General features: G+C 45.7%; 2 protein-coding genes across 4 annotated transcripts; one reads left to right on the top strand and one right to left on the bottom strand.

The window, feature by feature from the left end:
* Positions 1-5,588: 5,588 nt before the first annotated feature.
* On the top strand, positions 5,589-7,988 carry LOC127341703 (UDP-glycosyltransferase 73C6). Of its 2 annotated transcripts, XM_071827967.1 has the most exons (4): positions 5,589-6,079; positions 6,334-6,425; positions 6,755-6,776; positions 6,869-7,988. In XM_071827967.1, the coding sequence occupies exons 1-4, from the start codon at positions 5,589-5,591 to the stop codon at positions 7,749-7,751; spliced, it is 1,488 nt and encodes a 495-aa protein (XP_071684068.1). In that variant the 3' UTR covers positions 7,752-7,988. The 2 variants fall into 2 exon arrangements, with proteins under 2 accessions (XP_071684068.1, XP_051223592.1); XM_051367632.2 differs by lacking the exon at positions 6,334-6,425 and having other exon boundaries at positions 6,755-7,859.
* LOC127341702 (pentatricopeptide repeat-containing protein At3g62890) lies at positions 5,953-14,950 on the bottom strand. Of its 2 annotated transcripts, none has more exons than XM_071827966.1 (4): positions 12,381-14,950; positions 9,208-12,080; positions 8,663-8,811; positions 5,953-6,071 (listed from the first exon to the last, which is right to left on the bottom strand). In XM_071827966.1, the coding sequence occupies exon 1, from the start codon at positions 14,601-14,603 to the stop codon at positions 12,615-12,617; it is 1,989 nt and encodes a 662-aa protein (XP_071684067.1). In that variant the 5' UTR covers positions 14,604-14,950; the 3' UTR covers positions 5,953-6,071; positions 8,663-8,811; positions 9,208-12,080; positions 12,381-12,614. The 2 variants fall into 2 exon arrangements, with proteins under 2 accessions (XP_071684067.1, XP_051223591.1); XM_051367631.2 differs by having other exon boundaries at positions 11,955-12,080.
* Between the last annotated feature and the right edge of the window lie 7,805 nt (positions 14,951-22,755).

Raw genomic sequence — 22,755 nt, 5'->3', positions numbered from 1 at the left:
CTGATTTTGTGCTGGCATCAGAAGCAGCAGCTGACAGCAACATGAGATTCTCAGGGCTTGTATCTTCCGCATCACAGTATTCACTGTCTGATTCAGACAACTGCAGCATATCCATCATTTCCTGGACGACATGGAGCTGGATGTTGTTCTTACACTGATGCTCACGACTCCACTTTTCACCACAAACAAAACACAACCCCTTGGATCTGCGAAAAGCCTTAAGGTTCTGCCACTTATCTTCAGAATTCCTAGCTGGGTCAGGTGCCTTTCTGTCATCGGGTGGCTTACCAATCCACTTAGCAGGCGGCGGAGGTGGAGGAACAGAAATATGTGCATGTTGTTGGCGCCGAGAAGAATGATGTGTACTACTGCCTGAAGAATTACCCATGAGTGCAATCCCTTCACCTAATTCCTCATACAACAAGGCGAGAGTGTAGGCAGTGTCCAAGTCCTTTGGCTGCTGGATAGCGACGAGGACACGAACTCCAGGCTGCAGCCCATCCAGGAACCGCGTCAGATAGTGAATAGGATCCGGTTTCTGCTCATATGCTGCCAGTTGATCCATCAAATCCGAGAAGCGCTGCACATAATCCTCCACAGTACCAGTTTGAGAGATACGGAACATACGCCTGAGCAGAATCTGGTGTTGGTTCCGGGTAAAACGAGTCTGTACTGCTGCTACAAACTCATTCCAGGGTGGATCCGGGCACTGCTGCACATACGACTCCAGCCAGATTGCTGCTGCTCCAACAAACAGTGAAGAGGCATACGAAGTCCACAGCAACGGCGGGGTGCTCCATCGCTGGAAATACTCCTCACAGCGGTGTTGCCACAATTTGGAGTTGTTACCATCAAATTGTGGCAAGTCGACCCGCGGCGCGGAGCCAGACGCATCAGCAATCTCATAGGCAGCGCGAGAAGAATTACTGGTGGAGGGGAAAAAAATTTGGCCGGAAGGCGTACCTCCTCCCGGAGGAGGCTGGTGGCTAGCACCAGCTTTCCCCCGGAGTTGCAGATCATCGCGGTGCCCATTAGGGCCGACTGCTCCATCCCCCAGGGCCCAGGCGTGCTGCCCCGGTGATCCCGCCGCCGTGGCGGTTGGAGTTGGGCGGATGGCGCGGTCCACGGTTTGCGTCAGCAGCGCGATCTCGCTGCTGAGGGAGCTCTTGATTGCGGCGAGTTCTCCACCCAGATGCGTGCGGATCTCCTCCAGATCCGTCCCGACCTTGGCTTGGACAGAAGTGATGTTGTCGGAGACGCCCTTGAGTTCCTTCGTGGTCTCGACGACGAACTTGCGGACGGAGTCGAGGATCTCCTTCTTGTAGTCCAGGAACTTGCTCTCGTACTCCTCCGTGGTGGACGCCTTCAGGAGCTGGTACAAGGCTTGCGACTCCGGCGACAGCTCCTCCATGATCTCTTCCCGGCGACGAGCGGCGAAACGAGTCGCGTGGCGGTGGATCGGAAACTCCAGATCTCTCTCCTCACGGTGGATCGTTGTGGCTCTAGATACCAAATGTAAGATCCTACAGGAATTTAGTCTAGATCTAGGTAGAATTTGGATAAATTGAGAGATCAAGCCGATCGGGGATCCAGCCTATCCACCCAACCACCCACACAGCTGTTCCCGTCGGGGTCCAGTTCTTTCTTCCGATCCAAGACAAGACACACGCACACGCCACGGTTCTCTTAAGTACAAGGTAGGTTTACGCTATTACAAGGCCTACTGGGCCCAATCTCGGTCCGATAACCAGCTGGGCTTCTTAGCATTCCTCTTGGGCCTTGGCATGTCAGTTGAATCATCCCTGCTTCCCTCTCGATGATCTTCTGGCTGCTCTTGGTCGCTGACAGCAGAGAACTTCTTCTGAGAAACAATGACAGGCATCCCTTGGGCGTCCATATATACCCAACAATCAACGTGAGATGGGGCAAAGAAATACATGGTGCAATCTGAACAGATCGCTAAAATCACGGCTCTTTCTATTTTTGCATAGATGGCGTCTCGGGTAATCTTTGTATTTATGTGGTACGATACGATATTCCTTATACAATCAGTAGTTGGGGATCTGACTCTGAACAGATCGCTAAAATCACTGTTCTCCAGATCGCCAAAAAAGAACCCAAGACGGTTGTCGCGAATCGACTCGTATAAATTCGTCAGCACTCCACCGTGTCCGCCGCCGCCCGCCACAAGCCCACAACCCAGAGCTGCCGTGGCCTCTCGAATACATGTCTGGACTCCTGTCGGTGGCTAACAATGGAGATGGCACTAGCATCAACTCCTTTCAGGTGGTCCTTTTTAATCACCGCCACCATTCTTGCTAGAATCAGGACGCTGGATGCCTCAATATCAAGGTGTTCTCCTCGGCCACGGGCCACCGGCCGGTGGGAGGCAAAGCACACCTAGCCCCGGCCGTCTACCGGTGTTGGAGCAACGTCCCTTGGCCAGAGCGGCACTGCATACTGGATCGTGTCCCGACCCATGGCCAAGCTCATTGCATACGATTGTCTTCACCATGCTATGCAAGTCCTTCTTCTGCCTAGCCGTGTTCATGGTAATACTCAGGCGCTGAATTTGTGCAAAAGGGAGCGCCATGGTGGGGGTCTATGGTATGCGCATTTCGACTGCTCGGTGTTCCAGGTGTGGGATCTACAAATGGTGGTGTGAATGGCATTTGGTGGAAGCTGGTGCACTAAATTGGTGTCATGCAATTAGCAGAACAAAATCCTGAAGCAACTACCCTTGTTACTGAACTACAGAACTAGAGTATGTGGAATGCCGTGTCAATACAAACTCACTCTTCTCGATAATTGGTTTCCACCCAACTACGAATATCATCTTCTTGGATGTTAATCAGAACGTAGGTGCAGACTCTATTCGCAGTGGTATTTGCAATCGGCCATGGCAATTGGGATTTACTAGTTCTCAGCTAGCTGAGAACTAAGTTCGTGGTCAGTTAAGTCCTACACCATTTGATTTGCATTGTAGTTCGTAAAACATATGAATTGCAAGTTAAGTTGCAACTTGGATTTTTTTTTCCAGTTGCAACTGAGATTTTTTAGTTGTAAGTGGAAATGGCAAATATAATGACATCATCTAATTGAGAATAAAGTTAGTTCAGTCACACCCATAACAATTTGCATTTTTTACCTTTCATTTTCTGATGTATTGTTCGAACTCAGCCCCTTTGATATGAAACACAATATTGTTGGGCAATGATAGTTGCGGAGTGCTCATACTCAGAACATGACATCTTACCTAAGAAAGGGTTCTATCACGAGATGAAAAGATGCACCTCTGTTCCATAGAGTGCATTTTGTAAACCACCACTGTGAGGTAGGAGTAGTGTCACCTTGACACAGAAACTTCATGTTTGCATGATATTTTAATTAATTTATAGTTCTTTCTCAATTCCAGTTTTCATATATCGAGGCTAAACCGAAGTGGACATATGCTTACAAGGTATATTTTCTTCATCAATTGTGTAATTCAGAATGGGTTATATAGGAATACAAGAGCCAATCGGCTAACTGTGCACACCCCTAACCTCCTAGGTCACCCCTAGGCAACTTCGGAGGCCCCCATGCCGCCGCAAAAGAAGGCCTTCGGCGGATGGCGGTGGTGCCCCCCCTCCCTTTGGCCCTCATCCACCTTGTTCACCCTGCCACCGCTAGAGGAGGCCTTCGGCGGACGTTGGCGGTGCCTCACCCCCACCCCCCCTTTGGCCCAGCATCCTAGCATTCTTGGCCAAAGTTGCCGCTCTTTCAATTCGAAAGGTCGGTATGCAGCCGCATCGCGAGGCCCCCCGCCGACGAGTTGGTCGGGATTATCATGTCTCCCGACTTGATCCGATGGGGATAGAGCAGACGGGGCAGCAACGCTAGTGGCGGGGTCTGAGGAGTCAGGGCATCAACACCAAGCAGCGATAGGGACGGAGGAGTCGGGCATCAACTTCAAGCGACGACGGGGACACATTGACAGCGAGTCAAAGTTCCCACGTGAGACGAGGGCAGCCGATGGACGAGCATCATCAGCCTCGAACATGCGGCATAGGATAGGAACTAGCCGTCGGCGGCTGGGACAGGCGGCGATGGCTGAGATCTGGCAGCGGCAGCAGCTGACCATTTTTGTTTGGATCAGGGTTGGAAGAGTTGTGTGTCCGGACGGAAAAAGAAACCCTAGCCCATGATACCATGTTAGGAGAATAGCACCTTATATTCCACGGGAGCCAAAGACCATAATATATATAGTACATGCACATGTGTGAAATATGCAAGAAACCCCCTAACTGCTAGAGAGACTACAATATACAAATATCTAAACATTTTTTTTCCGTTGCTCTTTCCTCAAACCCAGCAATTATCCTACATAACGTCGCTAATATAAACCCATTGTACATGCCCATACCCAGAGACCAGCAAGACATCAGCATTAATGACTTGTCGTATAAAAGAAGATGAGTCAAAACATGAACTAGTACTTGTTCTAAACTTATGTTAGTATTTTTGTTACAAAAAGGCTTCTCACCTACAGAAGTTGCAATGGTAGATGCACATACCAAATCCAGTGTTAGCCCCGTTTCAACGTGAGATAGAAAAAACATAGAAATAGGAAACAAATCCACATTCAAATCAAACGAATTAAAAACATCAAAAATTCTACGAATGCAAAACAGAAGAATGAAAAACAAGGAAAAATCTGAAGTGTTGCTTAGAAACGCAAGAACAGTATCAAACTCGGTCCCACCCATGGACAATGAATCGTCTGAAGAAACACAATTGCTAGCATTTCCTAGAAAATGTTTTCCAGGTACGACTACGGTGCGTGCAGCCAAGTAAGGAAATAGCACCTTTGCTTGGTGGTGTAGTACCAGGTAAAACGTGGCTCAGTGGCTGCCAAGTGCCAACACGCAGCGACAATTCCATTTTTGCACCCGGTTGAGCCTCCCATGCCAGCGGTATGCTCCAGTTTTGCTCTGTTTCTTTGTATATCCGTGCGTTGGTCATGGTACAACGACGAGAGACGAGAAAATGAGGTACGAGTGGTCAACTCCGAGTGGAGTTATCAGAATCCTGTAAAATTCCTGCAAAAATCTTAGGAAACCCATTCCCTATCCTCTACTTTTCTACTAGTACTAGTACTGTACGACGGTTCTTACGTTCCAAACGGCAGGAAAATTAGTGTTCCTGCGATTTTCCTATTTCTACTCCGTTACAAAAGCGGGGCCTAATCAGATAAGAAAATCCTACCGGCACACATCATTGGCACAACTCAATTGGCTATCCTATACAGCCTTGAGAAAGTAGAACCACATCCTGCAACATCACCTTCTGGAACATCCAAAATCGGGTTACCATTCGAAGCATCCACATGCCTGACTGACGTGAGAGCGTGCGTCACTCAGAAGAGGTGACCAAGTTGATACGCTGCTGCCGCCGCAGGCCGCACTAGGCGCTGCTCCTTGTATCGTCAGGGTACTATACTCATTGCAGCTCTTCATCGTCAACGTACCTACATATAGCACAAACCGGGTGCTGCTCATACACTTAAGTTGCCACTGCCACTTAGCTTATCAAGCTTGAGAGAAAACATGACCTTCGACCACGGCAACGGCCCAATCGGCTCCGCGGGGGCGCACTTCGTTCTGGTCCCGATGATGGCGCAGGGCCACACCATTCCCATGACAGACATGGCGCGCCTGCTGGCCGAGCACGGCGCGCAGGTCAGCTTCATCACCACGCCAGTGAACGCCTCCAGGTTGGCGGGCTTCGCTGCCGATGTGGAGACAGCGGGCCTGCCGGTCCAGCTAGTGGAGCTCGACTTCCTGACCGCCGAGTTCGGCCTACCGGACGGGTGCGAGAACATCGACATGATCGAGTCCAAGGGTCTGGTCGTGAGCTTCATGGAGGCATGTGCCGCGCTCGGGGAGCCGTTAATGGCGCACCTCCGGCAGCAGCAGCGCTCGCCTCCAAGCTGCATCATATCTGACATGATGCACTGGTGGACCGGTGACATCGCAAGAGAGCTTGGTATCCCGAGGCTCACTTTTACTGGCTGCTGTGGCTTCTCGTCCCTAGTCAGGTACAAACCATCAGAGCCAAACCCTGTCAGTACTTAATTTTTGTATCGGACATATAGTTGCTGCTATTCTTAAGTATTTTACTTAAACAACGTACAGAGGGGAAAAATAGTGTAAATTCTTTCCAGAAGCAATAAATCATACAGATTAAAAAGGCTACGTAAGAACAATACAAAACGATCTGGGCACTGTTTTAGTAACGAAACATGTATTATACAAATTACAGAAAACAGATATTTATAAGCAATTTTTATAGGCCAGTTGCAGATGATCGACGTTTGTCAGAAAAATCTGTATTATCCCGAGGCTCACTTTTAGTGGCTGCTGTGGCTTCTCCTCCCTTGTCAGGTACAACCATGAGAGCCAAATCTTGTCAGTAGTTAATTTTGTATCGGACATATATTTGCTGTCATTCTTAAGTATTTTACTTAAACAGCAGAGGGACAATTAGTGTAAATTCTTTCCAGAAGCAAGAAAGCTACACATATTAAAAGGCTACATAAGAAATAAAAACAACCTGGGCACTGTTTCACGTAACGAAACATGTATTATACAAATTACGGATAACAGATATTTATAAGCATTTCTAGGCCAGTTGCAGCTGGTTGATGTTTGTCAAAGAAAGAAATATGTACTTCAACATATTTATTTTAAAAATAACTATGACCATCTTGCAGGTACATCATCTCTCACAACAAGGTGCTGGAAAACGTCACAGATGAAAATGAGCTCATCACGATCCCGGGGTTCCCTACACAACTAGAGTTGACCAAGGCTAAATGCCCTGGAAGTCTTTTCATTCCAGGTTTTGAGAAAATTCGTGAGAAGATGTGTGAGGAGGAGCTGAGATGCGATGGTGTGATCATTAACAGCTTCGAAGAACTAGAGACATTGTACATTGAGTCCTTGGAGCAAGTGACAAGGAAGAAGGTCTGGACAGTCGGGCCAATGTGCCTCTGCCACCGAGACAGCAACACAATGGCCACAAGAGGAAACAAGGCATCAATGGATGAGGCACAGTGCTTGCAATGGCTTGATTCAATGAAGCCAGGCTCGGTAATCTTTGTCAGCTTTGGCAGCCTCGCTTCCACTACACCTCAACAGCTTGTTGAGCTGGGGCTGGGACTCGAAGCCTCCAACAAACCCTTTATTTGGGTGATCAAAGCAGGAGGAAAGTTTCCTGAAGTCGAGGAATGGCTCGCAGATGGGTTCGAGGAGCGCGTCAAAGACAGAGGCATGATTATAAGAGGCTGGGCGCCACAGGTAATGATACTGTGGCACCAAGCCATTGGAGGATTTGTGACGCACTGTGGGTGGAACTCAACAATAGAGGGTATATGTGCAGGTGTGCCCATGATCACATGGCCACATTTTGCAGAGCAGTTTTTGAATGAGAAGCTCGTGGTGGATGTTCTGAAAACTGGTTTGGAGGTTGGAGTGAAAGGAGTTACACAGTGGGGAAACGAACAACAAGAGGTTATGGTTACAAGAGATGCTGTGGAAAAAGCAGTGTACACCCTGATGGGTGAGGGGGAGGCTGCACAGGAGTTGAGGATGAGAGCAAAAGACTACGCCATTAAGGCAAGGAGGGCTTTCGGCGAGGAAGGTTCTTCGTATAACAACGTAAGGCTATTAATTCAAGAAATGGGAAACAAGACGAATGCATGTGGCTGACAGATGCTAATAAGCTCTCTCTTTTCGTGTAAACACAAGTGAAAGATCCTGCAGTACAAATATCATTATAAAGAATTTTATTTTACGAGCAACCAATAGCTTGTATCAGGCTCACTAGTTGGCCCCTGATTGTTTAGAGATTAGACATGGTCCGAGTGACAGCGATATCCATTGCCCAAGCTGTTGCGCAGATTTCATGAGAGTCAGCATAAGGGTTACACAGAGTCTGCTTTTCGAGATGTTATGGTCCTCTTTCATTTTGCTACCACTTGCTCATCAGAGTTAATAAGAACTGAACATGAGAAAAAATGAAATAAAAGTGTACGCACTGTCAAAACTGACACTAAAGGCTAGAGTTGATTTGAGCCTCAAATTTTGAGGTGAATAATCCAAAAGGGGAAGGAAGTGGAACCAGCATAGACACTCGTATTTGGTTTAGTACTGTGACAAACATGAAATTTCAAGGATTTCTCATACCCTAAAAAAAAGGGCTCCAAGGATCAGCTAAAACAAGGTTGCTCTGTCCTGTTTATATTCAAAAACAGTTAAAGGGCCGAACTCAAGATTAATGAGGAAATGCATTGTTTTAAATGTGCTAGTTAATTCTCCTAGTTGCCAAAATCATGCTAAATATCACCTTTGTCTTCTAAACTATTTCAGATAAATTATGTACTTCTCTAGCAACTGTGGGCATCAACAGGTGAGAATAACTCAAAAGAAAACATGGTGTATTAAAGGCATATAGATGGAATAACTGTTTCACAAAACGTGTCAAGATTTACTGAGCAATTGTGAACAAGCATGGTCAAATATTCCATATTCAAAGTAGGTAAATGTGTTGAGTTCATTACAAATTCAAATATCAACTAGGCAACAGGATCGAACATACGAAGGCAGGACACAGAACAAACCTGGTTTGAGTAAGCACCAAACAGTAAAGCATCAGCAGACACCAACATTTGCTAGCATGTGATTGACAGAATACAGTTGCACAATGATTATCAGCTTCAGGCCATAAGATAAATCAATGTCACTGAAAGAACTTCCTCTATGGAACTATCTGCAGAGCCAGAGCAACATTATGACATGTTAGTGAAAGAAAATTAAGAAAGACCAGACAGTTTCTGTTGAAAGAAAATCAAGAAAGACCAGACAGTTTCTGTTGAACTTATAAAATATAAGAACTGAATCAGAATCTCTCCCAACATAACAGTCTGCCTGGAAACAACAAATTACTCAAAGGAGCATTGGAAAACTGACTAGTATCTAATCAGAAAAAGTAAGTACAGACTTTGCATAACATGCAAATTATCTTTATTCCAATAAAAGTTGTGCCAACTGCCAATATAACAATCAGCATACAGCAACACAGAGAATTAGAGCAAGATGATTGGAGGCAAACCAACGAGAACATAACGTGTATGATTTCCAATGGAGTGGTGATATTGTCTCAAACCTGATTTCATCCTCTGAACTATAGATTTGCACAGTACAGCATTTCAAGTGAGAAATGCTTTTTGACCATTGAGTGATCACGAAAGCTTTAGGACAAACTGGTATCCCCTTATGATGGAAGCATGTCTTCTGCCTCAGGAACGATGTCTTGTGTAATCCAAACACATCCTTAAGTTTTTCACAACCCTCATCATCACACTAGATTCTGGTCTCAGTAATGCAAAGCAAGTGCCAACTTTTCGCTGTGCCAGTAAGAACTTGCTGTTTTTCATCTTCGATGTCTTGAACAAAGACCTTAGTTACATCAGGCACATACATAGCATTATTTAAATGAGTGAGTGCCTTATCCAATTTGGAATAGATTTCCTTGCTCATAGTATGAGATCTATCACGAGTTACAAATTCGTGAATTGTGTCATTCATTTCAATCAGACTGCAATCAGGTTCTTTCTTGATTCCTTTCTCCATTATTACCTGCCTAAGCCGCTGGATATCTTCCCATCTATTTAGGCGTTGCGTTAATATTGGACGAAAGGATGTAAGCCATGCTGTTCCCAGGATCCAACTCAGGGACATTCTCTGCTGCCAATTCACCTACCTCTAAGTTACCATGTATACTACAAGCAGCCAGCAGTGTCCCCAAATTGCAGAGGTGGGTGTCGCGGCCATTTCACCTATTGTTTCTCGTGCTTCTGTTAGTTTCCAGCTCAGCCAAGGAGGTTGATTCTGCATCCATAATGCATAACATTATGAGCAATCCCATAGTTCCCGGTCATGCTGAAAGAAGTCTCGTCCTTTGTCAACCAAGCCAGCATGAGTGCACGCAGTTAGAACACCAATGAAGATCACCTCATCTGGAGCTTCAAACACCCTAAGCATCCCATAAAACATGTCGATGACCTCCTCACCGTGGCCATTCACTGCAAATCCAAGTATAATGGCGGTGCAAGAAAACTTATACTGGTTTTATATCTCTTTGAACAACATCCAACGCCTGTTCAATGCTCCCACAATTTCAATACAAGTACCCATATTGATCCCTGTTCATGCACCCTTGTCTCTAAAGCACCAAGTTACGCACACAGTGTGACTATGCTGACCATGGTGAACTCATGCCCTCAACTTGCTAAACTGAATCTTACGAAACATCTCCAGTGCCTCTCCGAACTGGCCATCTTGTACATAACCATCAATCCTTGCAGTCCATGAGACTGTGTCCCTCTTAGGATATGATCAAACAGTGCCCTGGCTCAATCTACCTGACCTAGTCCTACAAACCAGAGATTGCAGACGTCCAGGACACCAAACCTACATGTCCTCAAACAACTCCCAAGTTGTCACCACTCTACAGTGGACGTACATATCAACTAGCGCATTCTGCTCTCCAGGATGCACTTCTGCACCTGCATTCCTAGCAGGATGCCATTGCCTTCCCCACAAGCTGACAACACCGAGTTATAAGTGACCCCCATTGGCACAATGCCCACTCTCATCATATCCACAAAAGAGAAGCATGACATCAGTTTTTGAATGAAAAGCTGGTGGTGCATGTGCTGAAAACTGGGGTGGAGGTTGGAGTGAAAGGAATTACAGAGTGGAGAAGTGAATAATAAGAGGTTATGGTTACAAGAGATGTTATGGAAACAGCTGTGCACACCCTGATGGATGAGGGGGATGCAGCAGAGGAGTTGAGGATGAGAGCAAAAGACTATGCCATTAAGGCAAGGTGGGCTTTTGATGAGGAAAGTTCGTCACATAACAACATAAGGCTATTGGTTAAAGAAATGGGAAACACGACGAATGCATCTGGTTGATACAGAGTAATAAAGCCTTTTTTGTGTGCAAAAATAAAGTAAAAGACCCTACTTATATCGTTATAAATAATTGCAATTTATAGATAACCAGTAGTTTGTACCAGGCACTTTTGTGTAACCATAAAGTGAAAGACCCTACTGTACTTATGTCATTATAAAGAGTTGTAATTTACAACAACCACTAGCTTGTACCAGCCTTGCTGGTGGTAGCCTGATTGTTTAGTGATAACCATGGTCTAAATAACAGCACTATCTGTTTCCCGTGCTAACTTGCTCATCAGAGTTCATAAGATTCATTTAAGGAGGAAATGTGAATTTAAATGTATGGGAACTATGGAAACAAGCACTAACAAGAGAGAGATGATTCAAGGTGAGTAACCTGAAGAGAAGGAAATGGAACCAGCATAAAGGTCCGACGAAATTAGAAGCTTATGCTTGACTTGATAGTGTGGCAAAAAACATGAAACGACGAGGATCTCTCCAATCCTTCTTATATGAAAATAAAATAGTTAAAGGATCAGACTCAAAACTAACAAGGAAACCCATTGTTTTGAATGTGTCATTTCATTCCTGGAGTAGGAAAAAAAAGTGCTAAATATGCAGTCTAGTCTTTGAACTATTATCTAGGATGTAGGATCAAATTATCCATTTATTTAGAACCATTGACAAGGACGTGTGAATACCTTCTATATATTACACCACACAGGACTCCCCTAAGGTATCTCGGTCAAAAAAGTAACTTCGAAATTAAAACATATAAATGGAATGATTGCCGCAAGAAGTGTCAAGATTTACTGAGAAATTATAAGCAAGCATGTAATTCAAATATCATATGTTCAAAGTAGGTCAATGCTTTGAGTTCATCACATGCTCAAATGGCGATTGGGCAACAGGATCGAACATATGAAAGCTGCAGAACTGGAATAGAACAAACCTGGTTTGGCAAAGCACTAAACAATAAATCTTCAGAAAGAACACTGTTGCACCTAAATATCAACTTCAGTCCAGAAGATAGATCACAGTTACTGCAAGAATTTCCTCTATTGAAGTACACACATATCTGGAAAGACGCCAAGTCGCCAAGTATAAGATAACTCAGCAAGTTCCAAAGTGAATCATGTATGACATGTTAGTAAAGGAAACTTAAGAACAGCAAATACACTATGTTACTTATATTTATGGGGAAAAAAGGAGAAAAGGTCAAGATGAACATTAAGTTTTGAACCAGAACTCTCTGAATATAACACTCTGAGAAAGAACCAATAAATTACACAGAGTAGCAGATAAAAACTTACTAACATAAAACCAGCAAAAATGATACAGATTTCTGCACTAGATGCAACAAAAACATGTAACTTACCTTCCATCAGTAATAGCTGTGGCCAAAATAAGCGTTCAGCAACAGACATGATTACACCAAGATGTAATAGCTTCCAGTGTACCGAGAATATTAACTCGATTCTACCTTCATTCTCAGAACTACAAATGTGCAGTATGTAGTGTTTGAAATGAGAAACCGAAGTTGGCCATTGTGTGGTCACCCAGACCTACTACCAAAATTCCATTGTATTATATCATCGATGTATAATGAGAGTTACCAGTAGTCCTTACAAGAACAGAGTCCATGTCTAAAATGATGGAAGCGTGTCCTGTCCCTCACGACAACCTCTCGCATATATAACTTGGAGATCAATTTAATTGCATTATGGCAATCCAAACACATCCTCAAGTTTTTCACGATCCTTATGGTTGAACAAGATTCTGAACTGAGTAGTGCAAAGGCGACTGCCAACTTTTCGCTGTGCCAATAAAGAACTTTCTGTTTTTCTTCTTCTGTAACTTGAACAAATACCTCTGTTACATCCGGCACATACCCAGCATTCTTCAAGTCGGTGAGTACCTTGTCCAATTTGGAATAGATTTCTATGCTCATAGGATGAGATCTATCACCAGCTACAAATTCGTGAAGTGTGCCATTCATTTCAATCAGACTGCAACCAGGTTCTTTCTTGATTCCTTTCTCCATTATTACGTGCCTAAGCCGCCGGACATCTTCCCATCTATTAGACTTTGCATACAGATTGGACAAAAGAATGTAAGCCATGCTGTTCTCTGGATCCAACTCGAGGAGATTCGCTGCTGCCAATTCACCTATCTCTGAGTTACCATGAACCCTACAAGCTGCCAGCAGGGTCCCCCAAATTGCACAGTTGGGTCTCATAGGCATTTTACCAATTGTTTCCAGTGCCTCTGTTAGTTTCCCAGCTCGGCCTAGGAGGTCGATTATGCATCCATAATGCATCACAGTAGGAGCAACCCCGTAGGTCCCTACCATGCTGAGAAAGAAGTCTCGGCCTTTGTCAACCAAGCCAGCATGAGTGCAGGCAGTTAGAACACCAACAAATGTCACTTCATCTGGAGCTTCAAACGCCCTAAGCATTTTGTAAAACATATGGATAGCCTGTTCACCATGGCCATTCACAGCAAGACCAAGTATGATGGCGGTCCAAGTAAACTTATCTCTGCTGTGCATCTCTTTGAACACGCCCAATGCCCGCTCAATGCTCCCACACTTTGAATACATGTCTATGAGTGCATTGCCAACGAAAGTATCCATCTTGATCCCACGCCTGCTCATGTAAACCCTTGCCCATTCCCCTGTCTCCAAAGCACCAAGCTGCGCGCACGCCGTGACTACGCTGACCATGGTGAACTCGTCTGCCATCACCTTGCTAAACTGCATCTCACGGAAAATATCCAGTGCCTCTCTGAACCGTCCAGTCCGCACATAACCATCAATCATTGCAGTCCATGAAACGGTGTCCCTCTCAGGCATTTGATCAAACAATACTCTGGCTCGATCAACCTGACCTAGTCTTACAAACCCAGATATAACTGACGTCCAGGAAACCATATCCCTCACCTGCATGCCCTCAAACAACTGCCACGCTGCTTCCATCTCGCCACACTCGGCGTACATATCAACGAGAGCATTCTCCACCTTGAGGTCAGGCAGCACCCCGCTCGCCACGACGCACTTGTGCACCTGCATTCCGAGCAGGATGTCATCGCCTTTCCCGCAAGCTGACAGCACCGTGATGTAAGTGACCGGCGTCCGCGCAACGCCAGCCCTCGCCATATCCACGAAATAGCAGCATGACAGTGCGAGCTGCCTGCCTCTCTTGCAGCCGGAGATGAGAGCGTTCCACAGCACGGGCGTGCCTCCACCGCCCGCGGGCCACGCATCCAGCAGCGCACGCGCAGTCAGATGATCGCCCCTGGCCGCGTACATGAGGACCAGCGAGCTCGCCACGTGCGCGTTGAGCTCAAGCCCGAACTTGACCACGTGCGCGTGGATGGCGCCTCCAACAGCCGGTGGTGCCACGACGCCCCGCTCGGCCGCCAGCGCCTTGAGCAGGGGCGGGAACGTGTACGCGTCGGGCCTGCCTCCGCGCGCCAGCATGCCCGCGTACGCTCGCAAGAGCATTCTGAGATCGGGCGGCCGAGCGCCCACCACAAGGCACGCGCCCCGGCTGGGAATTCCGTCGAGCAGGCCGCGGGCGCGTGACGGGGCGCGGAGCATGTGCTCGCAAGACTTCCTCGCGCGCACGGTACAACTCACCGCGACATTGTCTCGCTAACCGCGGGTACCGCGGCAAAGAACGGATTAGCCGGCGGGATGGAGTGGAGTGGAAGGCGGTGGCGCGCGTCTGGTCCACGAGCGACAGCGGTAGCAGCTACAGACGAGCGATGGGCCAAGGAAGGAGAGAGGGGGAGGAGAGGAACAGGCGCGGTGGAGGAGGACTGGAGTGCGGCGGCGCGCGCGGCGGGGCGCGGTCGGCTGCGGCAAGCCCGCCGGCAAGTCGGCAACCGAATCGACCGACAGCGGCGGTATCCTTTGCGTCGCGGGAGGCGGGATAGCTGAGCAGAACCAGCCTGGGCTATCTTGGGCCAGCCCATTTTCGGTCCAGTTCGAGTAGGCAATATCCATTTGACCAATATTAACATTTCTCAATAAAAAAAAGGCAATATTAACAAATCACAATTGTTGACTAAAAAAATCTTAATTAATTCACTAAAAAAATATCTCAATTTTTTTTTACACATTATAACTAAAAAAAATTTGGTAGCGAATTTGGTGCACCTGGACACCAGTGTGCCCCTCTTTTGAAAAAAAAATGAAATTTGTACTTTTAAGTTTTGAAAAATTCCAAATTTTATTTCGGGAATACATATACATGTCCATGTATTTTGGTACAAAACTCATAATGTTTTGGGCTATACAAATTTTTGGTAGTATATAGGAGCAATATACGTGTATTTTGTCTTTTTTATCTCCCAAAATATAATGTATATTTGAGAACCAACCTGAGTTGGGTGGTTAGGAGGTGGTTGTACCCCTAGCCGACCAGAGTTCAAACCCCAGGTTTGACATCTGTGTGTCTCATAAAGGCGGAATATTCATTCAGTGGGAGGCGACGTTCCCGTCGACAGCGAGGCGCTTGTGGTGACTTCGTTAATTTCAAGATCCAATCTGCCGGCTCAGTATTTTGGAGGTGCTCATAGGCATTGGCGGAGCCAACACCGGGTCGAGCCTGGGCAACCGACCCGGCTCACTTTTTGGGGAAAAATCCCCATCGCTCTCCTCTCTCCCCCTGTCCTGCACCAACGGAAACAGAACCCGACGCCCTGAGCCCCCGACCTAATCCCCAACTCCGTCGCCCTCGCTCGCTCCCGCACGCGCCGCCACGCCTCAATCCCGGCCGCCGCCCTCGCTCGCTCTCTCCACGCCCCGTTCCCGACCGCCGCCCACCGCTGCCCGTCTGGCCGTCCCTGACCGGACTGTTTGTCATGAAGAAAAATCGCATATTGAATATGAGATTCGTTTGAGGGCTGTTGTGGGTGTTGTCGTATTTCTACTTGACCAAGGTCTAGCTTTTCGTGGGCATGACGAGTCTAGCACTTCCTTGAACAAGGGCAATTTTCGTGAGATGTTGGATTGGTATGGTGCAAGATGCAAGGATGTAGCTGATGTGATCAATGAGAATGCTCCTGGCAATTGTCAATTAACATCTCCTGATATCGAAAAATATATAGTGCAAGCATGTGCAGAAGAGATTACACATGTCATTATGAGTGATCTCGGAAATGCTTGTTTCTCTCTACTTGTTGACGAGTCTCGTGATGTATCAGTTAAAGAGCAAATGGCTGTGATGGTGAGGTTAGTCATACTCTCACAATTCTCTCTCATACTCCCACAACTCAATTATCATACTCTCACAATTCTCATATGTTATTGCTTGTAGGTTTGTGAACCAAAAAGGATGGATCATGGAAAGATTTCTTGGTGTTGAGCATGTCCTTGATACTACATCTGCTTCTTTGAAAAGATATCTAGATGCTATGTTTGTGAAACATAATTTGTCCATGTCTAGCTTAAGAGGTCAAGGATATGATGGTGCCTCTAATATGCGTGGGGAGCTACATGGTTTAAAAACATTGGTATTGGCCGACAACCCTTATGTTTTTTATGTGCATTGTTTTGCCCACCAACTACAATTGGTGGTTGTGAAAGGGGTTCTTCCGGTTGGTCAGTTTTTTGGTCACTTAAACAAGATTGTCAGTATGGTGAGTGCCTCTTGTAGGAAATCTTTACTTCCAAATCTATTTCTATGTATCAATTCTAATTTCTACATGCACAATTTTTGTAGGTGAGTGCCTCTTGTAGGAAAAAAGGATGCATTGTTGCAATTGCATCATGACCGTTTGGTAGCATAGCTAGAGAGTGGGAAGATCTCGTCGAGAAGAGGCCAAAATCAAGAGACGAGTTTAGCAAGACCAGGTGATACTCGTTGGGGGTCACACCATAAACTCTAGTTCGGATTCAAGTAATGTGGGATGGTGTGGTTAAAGCACTATGCAGTGTTTCTCATGATGGGACAGATGCCGAGGAGAAAGGTGTGGCTTCAGGTTATATCATATACATGGAAACCTTTGAATTTGTTATTATCTTCCATTTGATGATTTGATTGCTTGGTATAACAAATGTTTTGTCAAATGAATTGCAAGCCAAGGATCAGAACATAGTGAGTGCTATGAATATGATTGTCTCAGTGAAAAGTGCATTGCAAAAATTGAGAGATGATGGATGAGATCCTCTATTTCTTGCTGCTACTAACTTTTGTGGTGCACGCAACATTATGGTACCGAATATGGATGATAACATTGCAGCTATGGGTTACCCAAGGAGCTCACGCAAGATGGTTACTTGCTTGCATCATTACAAGGTACAGGTGCTTGATAAAAACATAGTTGAAATGAATCACAGATTTTCTGAAACTTCTACACGTCTATTATTGTGCACTTCATGCCTTGATCCTAGAGACTCATTCAACAGCTTTGACAATGATATGCTAGTTGAGCTTGCTACCATATACTCTGCTGATTTCTCTTCACATGATTGTTGTCTATTGGTTGATGAACTAAACATATATGTTGATGTCATGAAGAGAACTCCTAAACTCATAGCTTGTGATAATTTGAGTGGTCTTGCTCTCAAGTTGGTTCAGAAAAGATATCATTTGACATTTCCATTGGTCTACCGCCTTATTACACTACTTTGACATTGCATGTGGCAACAACATCTGTAGAGAGGGTTTTCTCGGTCATGAAGATTATAAAATCAGATCTTCGAAACAAGATAGGGGGTGATTGGCTCAATGAGTTGATGATTTGCTACGTTGAGAAGGAGATATTTTCACAAATTGATGACAAGAAGATTATGCTTCGTTTTTATGCCTACAGTAACCGTAGAGGTCATCTTCCTCGTGGATTTCGACTTCCCAGCATGAAATCAACTTAATGGTATCTAGTTCTTGTTTTTTAGTCAGTTTGTACTTCTACTTGGTGAAATATGACAAATGCATCTGTTTGGACCATTGTTTGTTGATTACAAGTGATTTTTTGCCCCAAAAAGTTTAGAGCTTATTTGTTCGACTCGGCTCAGTTCAAATCATGGCTCCTCCACTGCTCATAGGGGTAGGATGTGCGTGTGTGCGTTCATAGGAGTGAGTGTATGCGCGTGTATGTGAGGGCCTACGTTTGTATTGTGTTTCTCAAAAAAAATATAACGTATATTTAATGATTTCTTTTGTCGTACAACCTTGATGCATATTTCAATCTAAATATTTTTGCATATTTTTTGGAGACATAAAAGTGGGAGTACTCACAGGAGCTCTGCGCGTTTTGTATTAGGTTGAGAGAAGGGAGAAGAAACCCCAACGTTTACAAGAGGATAAGGAACCCACACGATTGTAGATTTCCCTGAGCGACAGCTTAGTTAGAGCATCTCTAGCAGAGCTTGTAAAAGTGCAAACTGAAAAATTTGAGTTTAGTTTTCCGAAAACGTGTTTACGGGTCGCAAATCTGCTGGCGCAGAACACACCCCGTAAACTAAAACTGAAAAACGGAATACTCAAAAAATCATCATCTTCTTTGCAAGAACTGTAGGCGCCGCTGTCCATATTAGCTAAATTGGACTCTCGCTTCCATCCGTTTTAATCTAGATGCTCAACGGCATCCATCTGCAGCCCTTCAATTTCACCACGAAAATATCCAATAGCTAATTTCATCACCCAAATACAAAGTAGGCTACACGGGAGGAATGCGCGTGAGCTAGCTCAATGCTCCATGCGTAGCTAGCTCAACGGCTCCCTAGCTAGCTCAATGCTTCGTGCGGTCAGCGCGTGAACGCGTGAGCGCCTCACCGCCTCCCGCGTCGGTAGCCACTACAACGCTGACGTTCACAGCTTCTCGCCGGTCACGCCGCTCGCTCGAAATTGACATAGACATGTAGACATATTTAGAATTGAAGCAGGCTGACATGATATTTGACCGGCGATGCATAATTTTAGCAAAGCCGCCTAAAATCGGCGGTTGGAGGCGGTTGTACGGACGGCAGCGCTGGAGAATTCCGTTCAGTTTTAGACCTCTAAACCGTCGTTCAGTATGTATTAGTAGGGGTTGAGTCTAAAAAAATTTGGGCCCCTGAAAAAGTTTTTCGGACCAGACAGCGAGTTTAGTCTCTGTTCTGCGCCACTTTAAACCCGAACCCGTAAATCGGCCGGAAAAATACAGTTCCGGCGTGGTTTACGGGGTCTGTTAGAGTTGCTCTTACACCTCTCTGAGACCCTAACAGAGACCCAGCTGCCCCAAGTTTCTAACACCGAACCTAACACCCGAGCAACATGCGAGGGGTTTGCCTTGAACACCTGCTCATTGCGCTCAAGCCAACGGGCTCGAATGACGCGCATGATGATGGAGTTTGGCCTCTATCTGGCAGCCGGCCGGTAGGTGATCCACCGAGGCAGGCCACCACTCAGAGAGTTGGCCGACCGGCATGGCGATGCCAAACTGGAGCGTAAAGAGCACACCAGCCCAAACTGCAGAGGAGGGACATGTGGTCGAGGGTTTCGTCAGCGGCGTTGCACAGCGGGCAGGTGGTGTGCGAGGCCATGTTGTGCTTAAGCATCTTTCCTCTTAGCGCTAACCAGGCGTCGAACTTGAACTTGAGGAGAGTGGGGGGATGAAATCCACTAACAAGAAGGGCTTTTGTGTGCAATGGAAAGGAGTACTCATGGGATGGTAATTGCGCTGACTGCTGAAGTGAAGTCAACTCATGAACTAATCTATCACGTGCTTCTCATCTGCAGGTCGACGCAAACAGGGTACTGGACCTCTAGTGCCACCGCGCACCGTGCCCGTGCGGGTCAAATTCTACAGGTCAAATTCTACAGTGCTATCAAGGGCCCTTTTGTTCCAGCTTTTGGAGGCTTTCCACGAAATAAGCAGCCCAAAGGAGCCAAAGGGTTCGGCTGCACGGTGGGCTTTTTCAAAAGCCAGGCGTTTTCCTTCAGACGGGAAAAGCACCGTTTTTGGTGCTTCCCGAGCTTCCCCACGAGTCAACTCAAAGAGCATACGGTTTAGGTCATATCGTTGCTTGTAATTACGGAAAAATGGCCACCACAGGAACACTCCAACCCCGAACCGAGCATTTTCTTTTTTCTTTCCCTTTCTCGTTCTTTCTATCGAGGAGTCACGACCCACCAGCGCTCGCTAGGTTTCCTCCTGCCCAGCTGCCGCACCACGTCGCCGCCTCCCATCGCCTCCGAAGCCACCGCACCACCGCCTCCCCCTCGCCTCCCTAGCCGCCTCTCGTCGCCTCTGCTCCCCTCTGCTACGACCCCCCTCTGCTCTGGGTCCAGGTTGACCTCCCCTCCGTGATGACCCCGCCGACAACCACCTCCCCTCCGCTCCCCTCCTTGATGCCCAGGACCGCGTCGTCCTCGACCGCGTAGCAACACCACCCCACAGCCCCGCCGTCGTTCAGCTTGGTGAGGACAATTCTAGGCCGAGGCCCTTCCCATTTCTTCCATTATTTCGTGCTTTCAATTTGTGATTCGATTTGTACCGTGTGTATGAATGAAGTAAGTGGATGATTTGTTGTTAGATATTGCTGCCGTATAGGTCAAGTCAGTGCATGTTTTTTTGGTGTAGTTAGTGCTAGATGGATATGTAGCGGTCAGTGCATAATTTTTTGTGTTTATGCTTGCTTGCTTACCACATTGTGATTAGGTAGATTGTATAACTATTTCGTATAGTAATTCTTTAGTTTTGTGTGTGTTATAGCTTGTTGTGTGTTTCACAATTTCAGTAGAGACTCCAACTTACGTGATAAACAGTTTGATCGATGTGATGCAGATGAGGATTACATGCCCAAGGTCCAGAGGCAAACAATTACCTTGCCTAGTGATCATGTCGTGTGAACTACACACAAGAGGCATGAACGGAACACGTGACGACATTGCCAACACGTTGTTCATTTCTAGACAATGTAGGAGTTAGCTAGTATAATGCACTGGAAATGTATTTTGGACAACTATATAACTATATTCCTGATGGTTATGTAATGACAATTGTATGGATATAAACTTCGACTTGAATTTGCAAATTTAGAGAAGAAGTGCCCCCACTCAAATGACATGCCCCCAGTCAACATCTTTTTTGGGTCCGTCACTGCCAGCTGGTTTGCCAAAGACTTCCACTCAGAAAAACAGTTTCTCCTAGACAACAACTTTTCTGCACAACACCCACAGTCAGCCACAACAAAAAGACCCCAAGTGTTGTTGGTCATATTGTTGCTCCGAGGACGGACGAATAAGATATTTTCAGAAATAGCATCCAAACTAGGGAATATAGTACTACAATTGCCCAAAATTGTATCTAGACAAATACGTTGTAGATACACCCATATCTAGACAAAGTTAGGATACTTATTTTTCAGGTAGAGGGATTATTTTTTATTGAGAGTGGATTTTGTACATAATGGGTGTGGACGTTTCCGTTACCATCTGTTGTGCTTTGAGATTCGGATAAAAAGAGGAGAGAGAAAGAAATCTTTTTCTCGACTATGGTGAGCACGAATCTCGAGAAATAAATAGTCGGTGACGAAAACAATCACATCCATGCGTGTGAGTACCAAATTATTTCCCATTTTTTATTTCAGCGCTCTGTTTTCTTATGGTGGTACTGGTATCAACATAATAAACCACATTTAGTTAGTGTAATTTAGTGTCGTAATAAACCATTAATAAACCAGTGGACCTATAATTTAGGGTCGTAATTTAGGATGAAGAACAAAAGTTACCTTCTCTTACCTACGTAATGTTCTTTTACGAAATTAAAGAATGATAGTTTCTCTATCCTGCCATGTGTCTTCACTTAGTAAAACAATTTCCTACTTCTTCTCTTACGAAATTAGAGAAGGTTATTTTCTCCATTACCCCGGGTTATAGTCCACCTTGTTGTCAGGGATATCATCGGTGGAGAAGAGGAGGGTAGGGAATCCCATGTAGGCTAGGTCGCCCCAAATCCTCCTGGTCGGATATGGGATGGTTTTGCAACCCTCTTCGTAAATTTCTTCTAGCTCCGATGGGTGACTTTGTGGTTAGCACGCCAACAATTTTTAATGGCTCTGATGCGGTTTACAGGTCCAGATGCATCATGAGGCTCCGCCCACCAAGCGCGGCTGATGAGTGTAAGAGGAAGAAGTCATCGATTTTCTTATAGCACCTATGTGAAATTTTCTTGTTCATATAATATCAACATATGGACTTTCGGTTGTTCGCATCATTTAAAAAAGAAAAAAATAACTTGTCCACTTAGTAAGCAAAAATACCACCATCAGATCAACCGGGCATACCAAACCCATCCTATTTTTGACAGATCTGGCCCTATGGTAAAACTAATGTCTCAGTTGATCCCTCGGCGGAACTATTTTGAAATATAACCCCTAAGTGTGGTGACAATCTGTCACAACCTGGTATAATTGAGAACCACATACAGAATTTGGGGAGGGCAAAAGCAGAGCAAAAAGGTGGGATAATAGAGAATTGGATGAGAAAGTAGAGATACCCCTTAGCGCTGGCGGCGACTAGGGTTTGCTTGTTCATATAATTTGATAGATGGGAAACGAGATTACAATCAGCTAGCTTTATAACCACAGCATAGCTCGACGGAGTGCTCACGGAAAGAAAAGGGAAAGTAACAGAAAGGGTAAAAGCAGTAGAAAATAGCTAGAGCTGTTTGATGACAATGTCTGTCCGATCAACCTTTACCTTGCCATCTCGACCGTCTGTTAACTGACGGAGAACTTGCACATCTGAGGCTTTCAGGTC

Source organism: Lolium perenne, chromosome 3 (assembly GCF_019359855.2).
Source record: "Lolium perenne isolate Kyuss_39 chromosome 3, Kyuss_2.0, whole genome shotgun sequence".
NCBI classification, from domain to species: Eukaryota; Viridiplantae; Streptophyta; class Magnoliopsida; order Poales; family Poaceae; genus Lolium; species Lolium perenne.
Note: the sequence above shows the minus strand (reverse complement) of the source record. Positions and strands in the feature narration are given on the sequence as shown.

Coding starts and splice junctions, on each gene's coding strand:
- LOC127341702 (XM_071827966.1), bottom strand. CDS start 14,603: ATGCTCCGCGCCCCGTCACGCGCCCGCGGCCTGCTCGACGGAATTCCC.
- LOC127341703 (XM_071827967.1), top strand. CDS start 5,589: ATGACCTTCGACCACGGCAACGGCCCAATCGGCTCCGCGGGGGCGCAC. Junction 6,080..6,333: donor GGCTTCTCGTCCCTAGTCAG/GTACAAACCATC, acceptor CAATTTTTATAG/GCCAGTTGCAGATGATCGAC. Junction 6,777..6,868: donor ACATCATCTCTCACAACAAG/GTGCTGGAAAAC, acceptor ATGCCCTGGAAG/TCTTTTCATTCCAGGTTTTG.